This window comes from Terrapene carolina, unplaced genomic scaffold (assembly GCF_002925995.2).
Source record: "Terrapene carolina triunguis isolate 2854851 unplaced genomic scaffold, T_m_triunguis-2.0 Scaffold66, whole genome shotgun sequence".
Classification (NCBI taxonomy): Eukaryota; Metazoa; Chordata; order Testudines; family Emydidae; genus Terrapene; species Terrapene triunguis.
The window spans coordinates 58,142,724-58,164,265 of NW_020664417.1; the positions used below are offsets into that span (position 1 = coordinate 58,142,724).

Consider the following 21,542-nt stretch of genomic DNA (forward strand, 5'->3'; position numbering starts at 1 on the left):
GAAGTTTGAGAACCCCTGGACTAGATGATCTAGTGATCCCTTTTGGCATTAAACTATGACTCTATACATTATTCCATTAAAAAATGTTAGAAGGACATTATTAAGCTTTCAAAGTTAAACCCTCAAAAGTTTAAGACATGCCAGAATTAACTGTTTTAATGTTTGTGCTTAACATGACCCACATATCAAGAGCACACAGAACCAGATTGTAGTGGAGTTCAGCATAGCTCATGATTTGAAGGAGCAGAATGCTCAACAAAACAGCAGCGGTTCCATGGTGCCAGGCAAATTGTTGTTGTAAAGCAACTAAATATGTATCAATGAGTTCCTGCTCCATTCCTTTGCTTTTCAGATGGGTAAGCCACTCCTTCCCCTCAAACATAGTTAAAGATGCAAATGGTCAAGCAGCAGCCTAGCAAAAGCCTAAGGGCCTGTGAGGAGAATAGAAGACACTCAGATTTTTTCCAACTTCAAAGGAAAGCAACTGTAACAAAGGTATGATTGATCTGAAGATTTTAAAGAAAGGAAGACTTGTATGTGAACTCCCTATCCCGGAAATTCTGGGTTTTGTTTTTTGTTTGTTTTTGGTTTTATTACTTTTACATTAGATCCACAGGCATTTCATAAAGATATATTTTAGCTTCATATCTTGGCAAACAAGAACTGAACTGCAGAAGCACACTGCAAATTAGCCCAAGATAATTATCTTCTTTTATAGCCTCCAGTATGATCATGCATCTGAGGAAGTAAGTGAACTTTTTCCATTCTCTCAACACAGGTTCAGAAGATAATTAATGCGGCTCTTTTCTTCTGCTGCTTTTCCTTACAATTATTTCCCCATTTTCTGTAGACAGAAATAGTGCCTCCTGTGAACCTACTAGACCAAGCAGTGACAGAAAGTCAATGTCACTACTGACATGCTTGAAGTTAAGCACACACTTAAATGTTTTGCAGGATCATTTTGACAACCAGTTTTGGTCACACATCACTTTTTTTTTTTTTTTTTTTTTTTTTTTTTTAAAGGTGTGAAACAAGGGCTGCTAATGATAAAATAAGGCTTTTCCTATAGAAAATGGTTCACAATAGACAGCAGAAATTGCTTATCAGGAGGAACAAGTCCAAATTAGTGACACGATTCTTGAAGATGTACAAGTTTATTTTCAGCCATGACAGGCCTATGTGAGCTAAGATGATCCTTCCATAGTGAAAATAAGTGTTTGCTTTTAAATAAGAGGCTATCTGCAAGCTTTCTTAGTCTTGTCTAAGTCAAACACAGGAAAGTTTTACAAGGTTATATAGGCATCACATACCACGCTACAGTAACTCTGCTAGTGTGCTTTCTTCAAATCCCCTTAATGTGGATGCATGTTCTTAAATTTCAGTTGCCTGAGTAGCTCTCCTACTCTTGTATGTAACATAAAACTGCTTCCAGTTTTTGAATCAATATACTCCTCACCTGCAAAGACCATTGGTTTCGCTGATTTAAAGCCAGGCAAAGGCTCCACTGGCTGCTTATGTAAATACAGCGTGTCTCCTATTTGGGCTTCCGTAACCTCTTTCATCCCAGCAATCAGATAGCCCACCTGTCCAGCATATCTAAATAAAATTGGCATTACGTGGAAATATTTATCTTGTTTAACAATATTTCAAGTTTCTCCCTCTGCAATTAGCCCCCTCAGGAATATAAGCACATGTTCTCCCCCAAAGTGCACATACTCAACCCAAAATTGTTCCTCCCTTGTTTACATACCCCTAGAGACTCTCTTTACAGATGGATCTAGGACCTAGTTACTATTCGAGGTTAAATGTCTATTTGAGGCTGAGTTTTTGGATTTACGCTGTTTCAAGGCAGGGGCTGGGAGGTACTTTTCTGACATGTAGGACACAGAAGCCAAAGTAGTATCCACACACTACAAAGTCAGTTTCAGATACAAGGAAAGGACTGCTTGGGCAAGAAGCAATGTCACCCCTCTGTTTGCCCTCAAACCCCAGTAACTACCTGGGTTGTGGAAGCAGGTGGATCACCATCGTATGCTGCTGGTGGTATGGGAATCCAAGGTAGATGGTTAAATGTAGAGCTGTGCAGTCAGAAAAGCAGGTAGTTCAGCCTTCCCCAGCTTCACTGAAAACCTCCGAGAAGGGCCTTTAATCAGCATTCAGCTGCAAATTTTGTCAGAACTTACCTCCACTCTTTGACTACGGCTACCTGCTTTCCCTCACACTGCAGGGGAGATGAACTAGTTTTCAACAGCAATTGCACCTGGAGACTTACACTAAAGGCCTTCCCTGTTTGGGTAGATAAACAGCTTCCTGCCTCACTTGCTTTGACCATCAATCACAGACCACTCTCCATACTGTTCTGCATTGCAGTTATGCACAGAACTTCAACAGGTGTCCCAGCAGCAACTATAAGATGATGCCCCCACCTTCCACTCTTACCCAAGATAGCCTCTATGGATGAATTGGAGGCTCAGACTACATGTTCAGCATGCTATTCAAGCACTGCTCTGATGGCTTTTGTGTCCGAGATATCAGATCAGTGCCCCCAGGAAATTTAGGTGGGAAAGGACTGGAAAATAAAAAAACCCAGTACACAATTTACTTTTGCTCCATAACAAGTGTGAGCACCAGAGTTATGAGTGCTTTCACAATAATTAAAATACCATCAGCACTTAGGCTGCCCATTTAGCTGTAGACAACCTTTAAAAAGAAATCATGTTTCCCTACTTTAAATAAATAAAACCTCTACCTATTTTTACACCTAAAATGCCCATTCCTCTTAGACTCTATCTACTAGGGGAAGAGAGAGTAACACCAAGTAGATGCCCATGATTGTTAAAGAAGCTAGCAGGAGGCTCCCAGACCAAATGGCCTTTATTCTCTTATTATTATTTTATCTCAAGGGGTTGTGATTCACCGCCACAGGAGTAGTTATGCATTCTGAAAACCTTTTAAAACTATATTTATGATTTTAAAATATAAATTAGACTTCAAGATTTTTAGAGGGTGGCTCATTTCATTTTGTTCTTCCAGTTTTATTACATTAATGTGATATCACATTGTCAAACGTGTTGGTTTGATGGCAATGCATTGTGTTGTCAAATGGGAGGCATAGTGTGTCCTTGAAAGTAAAACTTTTATCATCTATTACACACGAAACATGTGTGTGAATTGACTGATCATTAAAGATGCAAGATTGATAACTCAGGAGGCTGAAGGTGTTTTTCCAAAAGTGCCTAAGTGACTTCTGATCATAAGTCCCATTGAAAGTCAATGAAGTTTTTCACTCCTAAGTCACTTAGGCATTTTTAAATCATCTTTTTAGTTGAAGAACCGATATACAATGAGCAACAGCTATCCAGTAAGCTCCTAACCTAAACTTGTGCCTAAGTCGTATTGGTAGCTCTATAGATGAAAGGGTAGTTCTGTCACCAAATCCATTCAGTCCTTGATTTCTCTCTGCTCACACTGCAAAGAAGGGTCCCAACAGTGAAGTTGGTGGTTTGCATGTATGTGTTGTGGACACTTGCTTACTAGAATTGACTGAGAATAGCAACTCAAGCCATGAAGCTCCTAGACAAAGAATTTCAGAGTGGGATTTTCAAAATGCTCAGCATTGGCCTAAATTTAAATGGAACAGTGAGAAACAATGCTGAGTGCTTTCAAAAATCCACCCCAACCCCGTCTCAACCATCCAAGGCTAAAACTGAACAGATGATCTAGAGATTCAAGACATTATATCAGATTATTCTAATACTCATTTATTATGTTTTTTTCCCCCCAAAGAACTTCTTACTTACAATTTATGAGTTGGCTGTTCATTTGGCGTCAGAATTCCTACTTCGTTAACTTCATAGGTCTTCCTTGTGTGAGCAGACACAATCTTATGTCCTTTCTGAACCTCTCCACCAAAGAGCGCAATGTTAGCTATTACACCCCTGTAGTGGTCGAAGGTGGAGTCAAATACCAAGGCTTTCAGTGGGTCTCTAATGTTAACATTGGGTCTATTAAGAAAAATGTAAAAAATACATTTAATATGTATTAAATAAGAACATGAATTGTAGACTATTTTTCACTGAAAGTCAAATGTAAATTCATCTGTTTCAAAACATTCAAACAAAATGTTCATACAAAAGTAGATGCTAATCTAAGTGCAGAAAACAAAACTCTTGAAGCTGTGTGAAATAGGAGATTTGCTATTTATGGCATATAGAATATTATGAGAAGATTTTTAAGCCATTCCACACTTCCATTTCTGATCATAAACCTATGCCAGCAGACTGATCTCTTAATAATATTAATGTTCCAAATTAAGTGTATATTTTGTTGTTGTCGCTGAGCTTTATTTCATGATGGCAGAAATTAATTTTAAACCATTAAAGTGTTTTTTCCCCACTAAAGTTCTGATCATCAAGAATATCACACTGATACAGTTCTTCCATCCCCCACTGACTTCATTATCGTTTAGGTTCTGTTTGGCATTTATCACTGTAGATATTACCTAATAAGAAACAATTAGAATTAAAAGCAAAATGCTGATTTAAAGTTGAACTGGGATTTAGCAGCCTTTCTTGTCGTGCTGACAATGGTCAAATTCCCAAATAAAAGTCTCGATTAAACTGCAGTTCAGGCTGTAAAAACTGAAAATGCGTATTGGTAACTCGGGGCCCTGGAACAATTATGTAATGTAACGTAACGTAATGTAATGTAACTAAACAATGTAATGCTCAGAAGAGAGTGAAAATCTAAAACATCTGATTAAATATAAATATGTCAGAAATCTGTGCTTCCCTGGATTGATCTCCAGTTACTTACAAAATAATAGCTGGGGAAAGTACATCATTTCTAAAAAGGAAATTTAAATAACCAATCACAAAAATGGTCTTGCTTTCTCTCTGCTCCCTTGTTTGTGGGCTTACACCAGTAGTGTTAGAATGTAATGGATTTTCTCTCTCTCTCTCTCTCCACTTCATATAATATCACCTATGTTAATGGTTTTTGTGTTATATTCATCTTTAATAATTCCCATATATACGGGGGCGGAGGGGAAATACACCTTGGTAAATCCTTTCAACCATGTGTGTATTTCCCCTCCGCCCCCGTATATATGGGAATTATTTCCTGAAAAAATCTCTTTTCTCCAAATTTCATTTCTCAAAATGAAATGAAATCTTGTCCTAGTCACCTCAAAAACAAGAATCCCACCCTCCCAATCCAGTAACAGCAAACCACAAGTGAGACATTTCATGCAGAATAGATTTGGTATAAGGAATTTAAAAGAGCAGCTCAAAAATCTGTCTAGTTACCAAAAGCTAGTTACCATCATAAATAAGCAAAGTCTACCACTGGCTCCGTAAAACTCATAAAAACACCAAAACTTACGGTGGAACCTTTTCAATAACTTCCTGAAGAACCTTTTCCACATTCGTTCCTAGTTTAGCAGAAATCTAAAACAAGTTCAGAAAAAAGTTTTATTGGGAATAAGTCTGCTGATATACATTATCTATTAAATTGAAAATGAATGCCATCTTAATTTTGACATGTTAAAAGTATGATACTTAGCTACAGACAAGCTTCTGCGCATGTTAACTCAAGCCTTTGTTAAACTCTATTAAAGGAACCTGATATGTCACAAACATTCCATAGTAGAGAAAAAGACATCTCATGCAGAAGGAAAGATGTCAGGGAAAGAGAACATGATAGAATCTGGCATACACACAGTACAGGAAATAATTTCAAAATTTTCGTTGAAGCCTCTATCCATTAGTCCCAAAAATCTGATACTTTATTTCAAAGTGTTTTCATTACTCTTCTGTTTTCTAGATGGACGTTAATCTCAAAAAGGACCTTTTCCCTCTCCTTAACACAGTAAGAAGAAATATACAGTGCATGTCAAAAAAAAAAAAAAAAAAAAAAAAAACACAATTCAGGAATTGATTTACTTTTTTAAATATCAGAGGGGTAGCTGTGTTAGTCTGTTACTTTTTTAAAGAGTGCACATTTTTCATTTGAGCTCCAAACAGGATTTTAAGAAGTCTAATAATCAACCAGTTGCTAAACATCCAGATTTTTAAAAAATTTTTAAAAGATCTTACCCTAATACATTCATCCTTAGAGATATCAAATAGCTTTTCAATTTGTTTCTCAACCCTTTCAGGGTCTGCATTCTTCAAGTCAATCTACAAAACAATATTATTGTTACACACTTGAAATACAAGTCTCTCTCTCTCACACACACACTTCTTGCATGTCAAAATTCTAGTTCACCAAAATAAAATTTAAAAAAAAAGGGGGGGGGGGGAGATCATGAATACTTCAAGTAAATAAACGGCTGTCTTTATCAGAAGAATCCATGTTAAAGCACACCCTAAATTGAGTCTTAAAATAGTCCTCCCATCTTTTAGAGACCTGCATATAACAACAATTCTTGTAGAATAGTGCTAACAAGATTGCTAGTAAGGTATAGACAGGGCACAAGTTTCAAAATCGCTTTATAAACTATGCTATAGCCCAGCACTGTAAAGTTCTATTTGCTTATTCACCTCTGGCAAGACTTTTTTTTTCCCCTTTGGTGCCTTTGAAGGGGATGCTTTACTATAACAAAAAATGATTAATAAAAAGAAGGCAAGTAGATTTTGTACCTCCGTTGGAAAAATTCATGTGATGTTGCAAGTCTGCATCTACACATTTCATTTCACTTAACTAGATGATCAATAACCTATCTCCTGCTTTTCCACCCACACAACCCTACAGGTAGATCTTGTTATTTGTGGAGTGTTTTTTGTAAAAGCTCATTAAAGTATATTTCTTGAATATTGATTAGGTGATAAGCCAAATACTCTCACGCATGTATCACCTTTGAAAACAGAAGGGGGGGGGGGGGACTGAAAAAGCATGCTGGAATACAATGAACACCATGGAGGAAGTTAAGTGATCTTTGTAGAAAGCTGGCTGTGTGATTTGCCAGAAATTAAAATAAAGATAGAGAATTTTGTAACAGACTGACGTACAGTGTTTTAAATGAGTGCATTTTCATCACGATGGGCTGCAATGTTATTAAGCAAATCTATCAAGAAAAAGTACCATCACATTTAACATTAATTTTACCTTTCTTCATAGTTTCAGCAGAGGTAAAGAACTGCATAGAGTAAGGGAACACCATCTCACCCACAATGCTGTTTTTTTGTTTCTCCAGATTAACATTCAGAGTGAGTCAAGCTCAGAAGTGATGCAAGTTACATGTTTCTAAGTACCCTACGTTAACATAACTTACACCCCAATGGGCTAAAGATGCACAGTAAACGAGGTGAGGGGACAGTTTAACTTACACCCTTCAGTTTGGTTTTGCCTTGACTAGGATTTAAGGTGTGTTGTTAAAACACATTAGCTAGAACTCTGACGTGTCCTAAAAATCTAGCATACAGATAGTTTATATCTAGCTGTATAAACTTAATGCCACTGTGTGGGGAATCTTTCATTGCTGTCACCCAAGTAAAGTTTCTACCTATCATACTGTGTAAAATGACACCTTTCACAGCAACTAAAATTCACTGCAAATAGCTTAAAATACTAATATACCATATTTACTAAAGATTGGCAGCTTAAAACACAAGTAAACTTCACTCCATCTTTTGTTGCATCCTTCAATTTGGTGATACATTTCTTGTATTTCATAATTTTGTCATGGTTATATAAAAATTGCTATTTTATATACAAGTCTAAAAGATTATTACCTTGTTTATAACAGGAATTATTGCCAGTTGTGCTTCAAAAGCAAGATAGAAGTTTGCCATCGTTTGTGCTTGAATACCCTGGAAAGTGTTCATAAACAACATTTTATTACCCAATACTACTATGTTCTGTGTTTAGGGTATTAACAGATAAGCAGCCTATTTTCCTATTACACACATCCCTTCTTTTGGAGAGGTATTATTTTCTTTAATTGCTTTTCAATAATACACTTTTAGATAATGGTAATATAAAAAACATGGAAATAATGTAATAGTAAATGTATTAAAGCTGAAAAATAATTCCCTTCTACAATACTGTATGAACCTAGTCCTGTTTAAAAGATAATTGGATGACACTTAATATTAAGGTTCTGTTTATAAAAGGTTAAAAAGTAATAGATATTTTAATAAAGCAATTGTTATAGAATCCAGTAGGTCAATAAGTTGCTAATAATCACCTATAACACCTTCTACTGATGTACTTATAACTAGAGCTGTACAAATAACTGATTTGTTAGTTGGTTGGCAGTTCTGTAAAAAAAAGTCATTTCTGGTCAACCAAAACTGCATTTTTTTTTAGAATTTCCGGTGAATTGAAAATTTGGAAAAAATTTCAGGTCAAACAAAACATCCAATCCAACCTGCAACAAAAAATTTTGGTTTTGGGCACTGTTAAATTTAATTTAGGCTGCTAGGTAAGAGATTAAGTCCAGGACCTCCATGGTACAATTCTCCAAAATGCTTCCAGTTACACATACACAGAACCAGAACTGCAAGGTTTCAACAAATGGATGAGATGATAGTATAGGGAGGAGGGTTTTAGGTTTATTAGTAACTGGGGAACCTTTTGTGAAAAGAGGAGCCTATGCAGGAAGGATGGACTCCACCTAAACCAAAGAGGAACAAAACTGCTGGCATGTAAAATTAAAAGATTGTAGAGGATTTTTTAAAGTAAGGGCAAGGGGAAAGCCAACAGGTGCAGAGGTACACACTATTTGGGCAAAGACATCCTTTAAGAATGAATTTATGAAAGGGGGAACTCTATATCCAAGTAAAGAGGATAGGAAAGATGTTAATAAAGTACAGATAGGAGCTAGTGTGGAACAGTCAAATGAAACATAGTTCCATTTAAACATCACACATGAAGGCAAGCAATTGAATATTGACAAAATGTACAAGTGCCTATATACAAACGCTAGAAGTCTAAGTACTAAGATGGGTGAATTGGAGTGCCTAGCATTAAATGAAAATATTGATGTAATAGGAATCCCAGACACTTGGCGGAATGAAGATAATCAGTGGTACACGGTAATCCCAAGATACCAAATATACACGAATGACAGAGTGGGGGAGGAGTGGCACTGTATGTGAAAGAAAGCACAGAGTTAAACTAAAAATCTTAAATGACTCAAACTGTACCATAGCATCTCTAAGGATAGAAATTCCATGCTTGAACACTAACAGTATAGCAATAGGAATATATTACCTACCACCTGACCAGGATGATGACTGACTTAAAATGCTCAGGGAGATTAGAGGGGCTACAAAAAACAGAAAACCCCAAAGTAATGGATTTCAACTATCTTCATATCGACTATGTACATGTCACCTAAGGAAGGGATGCTGACACCATAAATGACTGCTTCCTGGAGCAGCTTGTCCTGCAACCCACAACAGGAGGAGCAATTCTTGATTTAATCCTAAATGGAGCAGAGAATCTGCTCCAAAAGGTGAATATAGCTGAACCGCTCAGTAATAGCATCTATAATGTAATTAAATTTAAACATCCTTGGGGGGAGGAAGGGAATGAAAAACCCTCACCACAGTAGCATTTAACTTCAAAAAGGGGGATTACACAAAAATGAGGAAGCTACATAGACAGAAATTAAAAGGAAAAGTCATAAGGGTGAAGTGCCAGCAAACTGCATGGAGACTATTTAAAAACACTGTAAGAGAGGCTCAAACTAAATGTATACCCCAAACAAAAAAACAATAAGATAACCAAAAAAAGGCCACCATGGTTGAACAGCAAAGTAAAAGAGGCAGTCTGAGGCAAAAAGGCATTATTTCAAAATTGGAAATCAAATTTTACTCAGGAAAATAGAAAGGCGCATAAACTCAGGCAAGTCAAGCGTAAAAGTATAAGGTAACAGGCCAAGAAAGAATTTGAAGAGGCAACTGGCTAAGGACAGAAAAATGAAGAGCAGAATTTTTTTTAAGTACACCAGAAGCAGGAACCCTGCCCAAAAATCAGTGGGGTCACCAGATGATGGAGGTGCTAAAGGAGCACTCAAGGAAGACAAGGTCATTGCAAAGAAGCTAAATGATTTCTTTGCATCGGTCTTCACTGAGAGGATGTGGGGGAGATCCCCACAGCCGAGCCATTTGATGTCTTGGGTGACAAATCTGAGGAACAGTCACAGATTGAGGTGTCAATACAGGAGGTGTGGGAACAAATTGATAACTTAAACAATAATAAGTCATCAGCACCAGATGATATTCACCTAAGAGCTCTGAAGGAACGCTAATACGATATTGCAGAACTAACAACTGTGTTACACAGTCTATCGCTTAAATCAGCTTCTGTGACCAGCCAGATACCCAGACTAAGCAGCTGCCAGCCAAAGGAGTGGCTGCAGGCAAAACAGACAATTAGGGCGGTGGCTGCAGACAATTAAGGTGGTGGCTGGACCATCCAGTCAGGGCCCAGCCGGCCAATATAAAAGGAAGCTGCAGATCAGAGTGAGTTAGTCTACTACAGGGAGCCCTAAGGAGAAGACTGGCATCCTAGAGGGCTACAGTACTGGGGGATGGGCAGGTGCTAGCAGGGAAGGAGCAGCTCGGCTGTGGACTGCCAAACTGCTGTGAGAAGTGGCTGGGCTCTTGTTGGAGGAGTCCCCCGGGGGGGACCAGATGTTGACATGGCTGGAGGGCTGTGCCATGAAGCAGATGACGAGAGAAAGGAGCTGTAACGGGTGTGGAGGCGAGGATGGGAGAGCCACCACCACCACCTGAGGGTGCACCAACTGGGACTGAGTTTATTCCTGAGATGCCCAGCAGGAGGCGCCAGTGTGGTGAGTGACCCAGTAGCTAAGTCACACTGATTTTTTAAAAAAGCTCCAGAGGGCATCCTGGCAATTACAGGCTGGTAAGCTTAACTTCAGCATCAGGCAAATTGGTTGTAACTATAGTAAAAAACAGAATTATCAGACACTTAGATGAACATACACTACTACCTTGATATAACGCGACCCGATATAACACGGTAAAGCAGTGCTCCAGGGGGGTGGAGCTGCACACTCCGGTAGATCAAAGCAAGTTCAATATAACGCGGTTTCACCTATAATGTGGTAAGATTTTTTTGGCTCCCGAGGACAGCGTTATATCAAGGTAGAGGTGTATGTTGGGAAAGGGTCTACATGGCTTTTATAAAGGGAAACCATGCCTCACCAATCTAGTATAATTCTTTGAGGGGGATCAACAAACGTGGCTAAAAGTGATCCAGCAGATATAGCATACTTGGACTTTCAGAAAGCTTTTGACAAGGTCCCTCACCAAAGGCTCTTAAGGAAAGTAAGCAGTTATGGGATAAGGGGGAAGGTCCTTTCATCGATCAGCAACTGCCTAAAAGATAGGAAATAAAGAATAGGAATAAATGGTCAGCTTTCACAATGAAGGGAGGTAAGTAACCGGGTCCTCCAAGGATCTGTACTGGGACCTGTGTTGGTCAACATATTGAAAAATGATCTGGAAAATGGGGTGAACGGTGAGGTGGCAAAGTTATCAAACAATACAATATTACTCAAAATAGTTAAGACCAAATCTGACTGCAAAGACTTAAAAAGAGATCTCACTAAGCTAGGTGACTGGGCAACAAAATGGCAGATGAAATTCAGTGGTAAGTATAAATTAATGCGCATGGGAACAAATAATCCCAATTATACGTACAAAGTGATGCAGTCTAAATTATCTGTAATCACTCAAGAAAGATCTTGGAATCATCATGGATAGTTCTCTGAAAACATCCGCTCAATGTCCAGTTGCAGTCAAAAAAGCTAACCGAATGGTAGGAACCATTAGAAAAGGGATAGATAATAAGGCAGTGAATTATGATATTTTCTATCAATATGTACTCAATATATTCATAAATGATTTGGATCATGGCATAGAGAATACACTTAAAGTTTGCAGATGATATTAGTGTTTGAAACATGGTTATAACAGCTAATAATCATTTATTAACCCTTTATAAACTATTTATAAATGAAACCTTAATATAAAGTGTGACAGATAATTGTACAAATCAATCTCATTTCAATGTTCTATAGCTCCATTATTGGGAAGCACTTCAGATTTCAACTGCACATCCTATTTGAAATTAAAGTTTCATTAAAAACAGTTTAACACTATTTACCTGCCTACAACTACTGACTTAGGTGCGCTTTCAGAAATATAGTAAGATCTAATGTTCTCTGATATCCTGTTGCTTTAACAAGATGAATTTTCCTGTAAATAACTGTTTACTAGATATCTATTCTGGCCCTCTAAAGAGGCACAAGCACAAATGTCATCAAAGTTATGTTTTTAGCAATACTATAGTATAGCTAGAGTTAGGAATGTCTCCCCAAAGCAAAATTTTAAATTCAAAATCTCTAACAGTTTGAAGTGCTGCTGACTGTATCACAAAACTAAACAAAATGAGTATACTCGTCTTACACTGGTCTGATTTGCATTGTTACTGCATTAGAATTCCAGAATCAACTTGGCTCGGGGGCTTTATCCTGTGAGCTGCTGAGCACTTCCTGGAAGAAGCTGAGTGCCTTCAACTCCACAGACTTTACTGGAGTTGAAGGCACTACTCAGCCCAGAGGATGAGTTCAGCACTTTGTAGGAAGCAGGGCACTAATCTTGCAATATTACTGGTTAAGCTTATTATATGTTCATTTCATAGGACGAGCGTATCCACAGGCACATATCTAATTGGTACTTCCTAAGTCGCTTTCTCATTCTTTGTCTGGGGTGGCAATAGCACTTTTTCCAAAGGGTAAAAGGGTAACAAAAGTGGAAGTTTAAGCGACTTAGGAAACCTCATAAGCAATACTTTTTACTATGTAAAACAGGAGAATTTGGAACTCTACCTCATTTGCATCCACTACAAGAATGACACCTTGACAGGCAGACAGTGACCGTGATACTTCATAGCTAAAATCTACATGACCCTGTGAAGAAAAATTGATATTTAGAACTCCAAGTACAACTTTAACTAGAGTCATTTGCAGTAAGTCTCTGGTTGATTTCATCTGTATGACATTAACACATCAGCTCAAGCCTCCGTGGAGGAAAAATATTCAGGATTAATTTACAAATTTAATACCACAGAATAATGGGCAAACCTAACATTTCAAAAGAGTAAGAGTATTTTAAAGTAAGGACATTTAGGTTCCTGTGATTTTTAGCAATATTTATACTTAACTTACTGGTGTGTCAATGAGATTTAAGAGGTAGTTCATTCCTTCATAACTGTAAAAGAGAGATGCAGTCTGTGCCTTAACTGTGATCCCTCTTTCCCGTTCCACTTGCAGTTTATCCAGCACTTGTTTATTTCGGTCAGTTTTAGCAATTGTTCCTAAAAACACATGTTTTAAAAATTGAATTTTACACAAGTATAATTTTGCACGGTCCGAAAGGAGTACGGTAGCTTCTATTTAGTTTCTAATAAAGACCATTGCAAACTATTGAGTGATCCAAGGGGAAAGGATTCCTTCCCCCAAAATTTAAAAATAGATCTAAATGGTGACTTTTTACATAAGAGCAAAGCTTGACAAATCCACTTTCCAAAGGCACACAGGACACTTTCCTTCATGAGTGGGGCTGATCTATCAGTTTATGCAGAATCTAAGCTTTCAATTAAAATAAAATTGTTTCACGATCTTGTGATTACAAAAATAACTTCTTGTAATGTGAAATGATTCTTTCTGAATCTACAAAAAGAACAGGAGTACTTGTGGCACCTTAGAGACTAAAAGATTTATTAGAGCATAAGCTTTCGTGCATATGCATCCGAAGAAGTGGGCTGTAGCCCACGAAAGCTTATGCTCTAATAAATCTGTTAGTCTCTAAGGTGCCACAAGTACTCCTGTTCTTTTTGCGGATACAGACTAACACGGCTGCTACTCTGAAATCTGAATCTACAGACACCCTGAGGGAGGCTTAAGACCTATAAATCATACTCCAGACCATAGCCTGGGAGTTCCTTTGGGGTTGGGGTTGAAGGAATCCTTCCCCCTTGGGTCACTCAATAGCAGCACAGTTCCTCCATGTCTACTAGAAATCCAACCTCACAAATGAAGCAGCTTCTCTGCCACTTGCACTCTTTCTACTTGGGGCGTGAAACAGTCAGCAGATCTGCATAACAACAGAGACTCCACAGGATCTGCACTGAATTCTTAATGTGCACACTGCAGAGCCAGGTCAACAAATGGGGGTGCATTCCAAGCATAGACTCACCCAGAATATAATATAACCATACTGATTTCACTACAAGCTACACCTCCATAGTCATGAAACAAGGTCCACTATTTGTTCGTAAGAGTGATGTGAACTAGAGCAGGTTGAAACATTTTAATCTAAATGAAATTTCTGTGTAATGTGCTGTATTGTTAACGCCTAAACGTTTTGTAGAGATGTAGCATTTCCACAATTTTTCCAGGAAGGTTTTTGAGCCTGGGGCACATAGAGAGAAGAACTCTGCTCTAAATCAGACAGAACAGAAAGATGAACCTGGATCTCCCACATCCCAGCCCAGTACACCAAGCTATAAAGTGTATGACGCATACATTCCCCTGACCACTCCATTTTCACAAGAACATAAAAAAGATTTTTTTGCTCCAAAGTCAGTCAGCTCTATCTCTCATCATCAAAATGGGAGGGATAACCATGAAGTACCTGTGTTAAGTTTTACCCCCCAAAACCAGTCTTAAGTTTCCAGGTTTCAACAGTCCCCTTCTGACTGCCCAAAATTTTCTATGCCCTTCAAACTGACTATAAGTACAATAAATATTGTAGGTACTGACCTACTTATCGTTTGTCAGGAGTTGCACAGAGAACACTATATTTCTAAATATAATGGATTCATCCCACTCCCCAACACATCCCCTCCCTGGTTCTTTTCCCACCCTCCTCTTTTGTTTTGTTTGTCTAGTTGAGATTTGTTTGCAATACACCAAAATCTATATTGCTGTACAACTGATGGTGTATGTGCATGAGAAGCCCAGGACTAGAACAGCATGGATATTAGAGATGCTGTGGTAGAACTGTACTAGGAAGTCTGCACAATGCCTGCCCACATGAGAAGTAAAGGTAACTAAAAACACATGTAAAATCACAATGCTTACCTGTAATTTCCAATAGCCTGTCTGCTAGCGTGCTTTTGCCATGGTCTACATGAGCTATGATACTGAAATTTCTAATATTTTCAACAGGAAATATAGACATATCCAGTTTTTCCTGAAAAACATAAAATGTAGAGATTCCTATTCACAAAGAGATTAGGGTGTAATTTCACAAATCTGGATGTAGAATGATACTTGTACACACAAAACAAGTAACTCCTCATTTCTTTGGATTTTTTTTTTTGGAACTTGAAAAATAGTTTCATCCTTATTTCTCCCCCATCTCCTCTTCCTCTTTGTTTCCCCCTCAGGGTTTGCATTGCCACTGAAGTCTGTTTCCGTAACTTGTACAAACATTTGTGAAATTAGTACATGAACAGCTACCATTAAATCTATTTAATTTTTTGTCCCCTGACAGAACATTCAGTAGAGTATTTTGAAGCAGCTTTGCAAGTGTTTTAGCATTCTAAAATAATTCTGAGGACAAGCTAGGGGAAAGGGTAACTAGTGCAAGTGTTTCAGACACTAGGTAGCTGAGATTAGGCTATGGCTCACCTATTCATTCTGTCAAGTTTCATTTCCAGCTGCAAAAGTGTACAGGTCTGTCGCATCTTACACACATTTAACATGCGCGATTTCAACTTTAGGTGGTCGGCAAAAAAAAAGAGAGAAAAATAACAATTTTAATACTATAGCTGTATTGCGGGCGATTTCGCCCGCCATTGAACTCAATGGAATTTTGGCTATATGCGGTTTTCGCTTTACGCGCTAACCGCGGAACGGAACCCCCGTGTAAGATGAGACAGACCTGTAACCTGAGAAATTAATTCCTCTACACAATTAGTCTTTTGGGAACAGTTCCCCCAATAATTACTAAGTATCAATTCTATTCGAAACTACCAAGACGAAGGAGGGTTAGAGGGCAAAGAAAAGACACACAAATACTTTTCAAAGACAGATTGGTCACCAACTTGCCAGTTCAGGCACTGGAAGGAGAAAGTTAGAAAGAGGGGACAGATGGAAGAGGACCAAGCCACCTAAACCAAAATAAAATAAATCTGGACATGGTCCTTGCTTATGACCCTCTGTATATATTAGTCAAGGAGTGTCAAACTTATTCTGGAGCAGACTGAATTCCATTTTTAGCTGTAGTGGGAACCAGGGTATAAATTGAGGCCAGCATACTATGAACAATCCGAAGTGGAACGCCCACTGATATCAGCAGGTAGTGTGCAAAGACTCAGGGAAGCCTCTGCCTCTACGTATTAAGATTTTAGTTAATTATTCAATATTTTATTGACCCATTCAGCAAGAAAATATGCTCAGCTTCATGATCCCTCCTATTTCTGTCTCTTCCTTCCTCATACTCCTTTGGTTCACTACCTCCTCTGCTTCTTTCTCCCATCTATATCTCTTTTCCTGCAGCAATTTACCCCCACCCAACCCTTTCCCCATCCTATCTGCTAATACATGCAAAATAAAATAATGCTGCCTTATAAAGTGACAGTCTTTGGTATTAACATCCCAATAAGTTTAATTGAAGTTGTGGGGTGTTAACACCTAACAGCTACTATTTCGAATTGTCTGCACACTCAGGAAAAACAACAATGTATAAATGTTTACATTTAGAAAATACATTTACAACTATGACACAAGAAATTTATTTTAACCTTTATAAAAGTTTAAATTCTGCAGAATATGACTATGTCAGCAGGCAATGTAAGTACATCAAGTGATCAATCAAGTCCTTTTTGGTGGGATGTTATAAATTTCTGAAGCAAACCTTGCTCTGTGGCTGACTTTTAGCCTTCCTTAGCTACAAAGATTGTGCAACTGTGTCTCAGAACCAAATTATGTAAATTTTTAGGCAAAAAAGTCTTCCACTGACTTCCATGGGTGCTATCTGTATAAGGACTGCAGGATCAGACCCGAAGTCTCCTATATATGGCATTTTGTGGGCCATGTAACAGGCACTATATTATGCATGCTGCACCGTTTCCCCCCCCCCCCAAAAAAACAAAACCATGCACTGTTTAGGGCAGGGATCGGCAACCTTTGGCCCGCGGCCCGCCAGGGTAAGCCCCCTGGTGGGCCAGGCAGGTTTGTTTACCTGCCACGTCCGCAGGTTTGGCCAATCACGGTTCCCACTGGCCGCGGTTCGCTGCTTCAGGCCAATGGGGGCCGAGGGATGTGCTGGCCACCGCTTCCCGCCGCCCCCATTGGCCTGGAGCGGTGAACCGCGACCAGTGGGAGCCACGATCGGCTGAACATGCGGACGTGGCAGGTAAACAAACCGGCCCGGCCCGCCAGGGGGCTTACCCTGGCAGGCCGCAGGCCAAAGGTTGCCAATCCCTGGTTTAGGGGCTGCTTAGTCTCCAACCGCACTGAATTAGAGTACCATTAGAAGCAAAAAGGAATATTGCTGCTGGAATATGCTATCACATTATGTTCAGCAGAAACAATGGGACCTGTTTTTGTTTCTTCTTTACAAGGGAAAAAGTGCATAAAAAAACCTCAGAACAGTAAATAGATAAGCTACCCTTCCATGTCTATTGCCAAACATTTTGGAGTCTTTTAAGCTATGGTAATACTAGCACTCTGCTTTGTTTTAAAAGTATGCAAATATTGACTAATCACACCTCAAATACCCACAAGTTCAGTAAGACTTCCCATCTTACAGATGGGGAAACATAGATGAGGTTACACTGACCTGCCCACCTAGCAAGTGAGTGGCAGAGCCACAATTAGGACTCAAGTACCTAGGCTCCCAATTTGAGCTCAGACCATTAGACATAGTTGAGTTTCAAACTTTATTTCGAACCAGAGCAAACAATATTAAAATCCAAGTGACTGAAAATAGGCAAGCACCAAAACAACATTTTTGGGAAATGACTGATATGGATATATTATCTTTGGAAGCAGTGAACTGACCATAGTTATGCTTACAAACATGCCAGCTCAATACTGTTGTTCTGTATTCCAGTCAAATTAGGTTTGTTTGTTACATTCTTGTAAGCCTTCTTAAAGTTTAAAAGGTGCTAGATCAGTCATTAAGCTTGCTGTAAATGTTCGACATACTGTAATTTTATGAATAATACAAAACTTGATACTTTTCCTGTGGGGTGACAATTACATATTTTGTACAATTTACGTTTATTTAAATTTCTTCAAATACAATTACCTATCATCATTGTCAAGATAATCAACTATTCAGGATGCAGAGTGGTAGCCGTGTTAGTCTGTATCAGCAAAAAGAACAAGGAGTACTTGTGGCAGTTTATGGAAGTATTGCAAGATCAGTTGAGAGAGCTGAGACAGTTTTAAGAGCGTAGCATAAACCACCTTTTACTAGAACTGATGTAATTTAAGGTAAGGGTGAAAATACAGAACACAGCTATACATAGCAGTGCCAGTCCAACCATGAAGACTCCCCATTCTCTTACTCATGAAAGTAAAAGCTTGAGTTGTGTGGGGGTTTTTTTGTTTTATTTTTTCTGAGCTGGAGGAGAAGAGGGAGCGTGAACCATCCCAGCTTCCATGTATGGAAAAGACTCAAATTTCTTTGATGTTCCTGCTTGTTCTCTTACTAAAGACAAACTTTTTTTTAAAAAGGACACTGGAAATTGAACCAGGAACCACAAATAACTCCTCATTAAAACATTCCGTAATCTACACTGCAGCTACTATGCTGCAGCTGTGCTGCTATAGACGCTTCATAGGTCCATGTAAAAGGTTGTTTGTTTTTTTCTGTCAATATAGCTAATATACTTCTCTCAGAAGCAGCAGCTAGTTCATTGACTAACTGTGTCCACAGTGGGGGCTGACCTAACTATATTTCACAGGACTTAAAATTTTTATAGCCCTGGACAACATAGCTAGGTCAACCTAAGTTTTGATGTAGACCAGGCCTTATACAGAACGAGGGGTCAGGGAGGAGAAAAGAAAGCAGATACTGGCCACTGAATATGCACAGAGATCCCTGCTATTGTCAGTGAGTACCGTTAAGTGACATAGATCTGCTGTCCCTGTAACTATTTTATGACTGGTCTTCTCATGCTAGGGGAGGCGTGTGTCAAGAACAGGTCAGCAAGTCGCAACCATCCTTCCTATCCCATACTGCTAAATAGGAAAAGGGGTCACAACATAGAAATACTTGAAAACAAGTAATACGTGCTTAACAAGAAGGCCTAACTCACCCTGTTTAAATGCATACAGGGGTTAATCCTCTCAAACAGGGTGAGTTAAGCCTTCTTACTAAGAGTAGAAATAAAAGTTAAAGGGCCAAGAGACATCCACTTGGGTTAAAGGGATTTCCATCCCCTTCGCGACAGTAGTACTAGTTTTCAAATATTGTATCTATTTCAAACAAAAAAGTTCATCACCTTCTTTTGGGAACTATAGGGTCTGGAGAACACAACATGATCCGCAGGGCATTTTTCCATGCACGGCTGACAGCATAACAAAGCAGCAGTGCTACAGGCTCGCCGCAGCCTGACCCAGACCCCCGCTGCCCTGGTCACAAGCGACAACATGCTGTCCCAAAGGCAGGAATCACACGCAGCCCGCACTGAGGCAGCGGCCACGCGGGGCTCAGCCGCGGGCTCCGCAGAGTCGCCTCCGGACCAGGGGAGCTTCGGGATCCATCCAGGGAAACTTCAGCGGGACCTGCCCCGCCCACGGACAGCGGCGGGAGAGACTCGGGCCAAGGAGAGCGAGCCCGCTCCCGGGCCAGCCGCACGGGCTTGTTAGCGCGCTACCCCCCGTCCCTGCCCCGGGGGCCCGGCCGGCGCGGCCGCTCCCTGCTAACCCCACACGGCAGCGGCGCGGTCCGCAGAGCCACGGGGGGCCGGGCGGCTCTCACCACCAAGCTGCACGAGCCAGTCGCTGCCCAGGGCCAAGGCTCCAGTCCCAAGCCGACCCCTGCGCGCGCCTGACCCGGAAGCACAAGGGCGGGACTGGAGGCAGGCGGGACTGCGGCCTCTGTAGCACTGCGCATGCGCGAAGTCGGATTTAAGGGCGGTTGGCGATACAAGCAACAGCTTTTTCTTCTGGTCCTGTCCGTCGGGGCACTTCTACCCTGCGGCCTTCAGGCAACGCTCGTTAAGGCAACTTACAGCTCATGCCTGCGGTAGCCGCCTCCTGTGGGGGGTGGTGCGTGTCCTCAGCAGGGTTGTTTTCACTGACCTAAGCGGCACAGTGTGGGGGGCTGAGAGCCTGGGCAAGTCCATAGCAGCTTCTCCCCCACCCCCTCAGAGCCTGGCTGCTCCCGGGGCTCCTGGCTCCACGCTGGTTGGTCTCCCCTCTCCCCCCCATTCCCTGCTGGGATCCTAGCACCCCCCGGCTCTCGGGAGCGGCCCAACTCCGAGGGGGGAGCCTGGGCAGCAGCCAGGCAGGGAGCAGAGATGCGGGAGCAGCCCACTTCCAAATGGGAAGCCCCGTCAGTAGCCGGCTGAGAACAGGGACTGTCTTGTCAATTTTAGGGCTTCATGGAATTGGACAGGAAAGAATGACAGCCGACAGCTGGTGTAAGTAACACAGTGTCTACATGGACGCTGCATCGCCCTGAGTGCACTGACATAAGCCCTACACCTCTCATGGAGGTGGAGTTATGTCAGTGTAAGTAGGGCACTTACCTTGGCAGGACCAAGGCTGTAGTGTGTTCACTGATATAGGTCAACGTAAGGTAACTTACATTGACCTAACTGCAGTGTAGACCACAGCTGAGTGATAACTGCTCTGCGCATGCACCCCTTCCTCATGGAGCTGTGCACATCATAGTCCTGTTTGCTAGTCCCTACTGCCCCTCCCATCTGGGTGACACAGCAGGTCCCTCAAAGGGAGGCAATTCCTATTGGATTGGGCCCCCACATGCAATTTAGGTAGCCGAACACCTATCTTTCCCAGTTTGGGAACCAGTCTGGGTCTTAGGAGGGAGATAGGCATCCAGATACCTATCATGAGGCAGTAGTGTGCATGCTAAGATGGTCTGCAAGAGTGAGGCTACCATGTACCTGTCCAGAGGCAAAATCATAGGCCCCTACAGGGTTAGGTGGCAGCTGAGTGGGAGTTTTGTGGACTGTAGTGGTGCCTAAAAATGAGAGTTAGGCACCTCAGTCCATTTGTGGATCCCACCCAGTTCCCTGACTAGAGATCATTATTCCTTTTTTAATAAATCTGTTATTTTTAAATGCAAAACATGTTTTGATAAATATACTTGTTTTCTTTGTATTTAGCATACTTAAGGTCGTTTTGTTTAACTAATGAAAAACAATTTAAAAATGCAATTTTTGTGCATTTTTAATTGAATCCCAATTTCCATCCAAATGCAGCTTGTACAAAATTAATCACCTATTAAGTAAATGCATCCTTCACCATGTTGCTGGCACAGAGGTGCCCGAGGCAAAGCAACAGGGGTTCGTTG

The 21,542-nt window shown here is 40.3% G+C and overlaps 1 protein-coding gene across 1 annotated transcript in view; it reads right to left on the reverse strand.

The window, feature by feature from the left end:
• GUF1 (GUF1 homolog, GTPase) overlaps window positions 1-19,957 on the reverse strand; it is a 51,005-nt gene extending 31,048 nt beyond the window's left edge. Inside the window, exons 1-9 of the mRNA XM_024211666.2 lie at window positions 19,504-19,957; window positions 15,125-15,236; window positions 13,208-13,356; window positions 12,869-12,949; window positions 7,734-7,811; window positions 6,096-6,179; window positions 5,383-5,447; window positions 3,801-4,004; window positions 1,457-1,596 (exon numbers count right to left, since the gene is read on the reverse strand). Coding sequence (XP_024067434.1) covers window positions 1,457-1,596; window positions 3,801-4,004; window positions 5,383-5,447; window positions 6,096-6,179; window positions 7,734-7,811; window positions 12,869-12,949; window positions 13,208-13,356; window positions 15,125-15,236; window positions 19,504-19,653 — 1,063 coding nt within the window. The 5' untranslated portion in view covers window positions 19,654-19,957. The remainder of the gene's footprint in view (window positions 1-1,456; window positions 1,597-3,800; window positions 4,005-5,382; window positions 5,448-6,095; window positions 6,180-7,733; window positions 7,812-12,868; window positions 12,950-13,207; window positions 13,357-15,124; window positions 15,237-19,503) is intronic.
• Window positions 19,958-21,542: the final 1,585 nt, after the last annotated feature.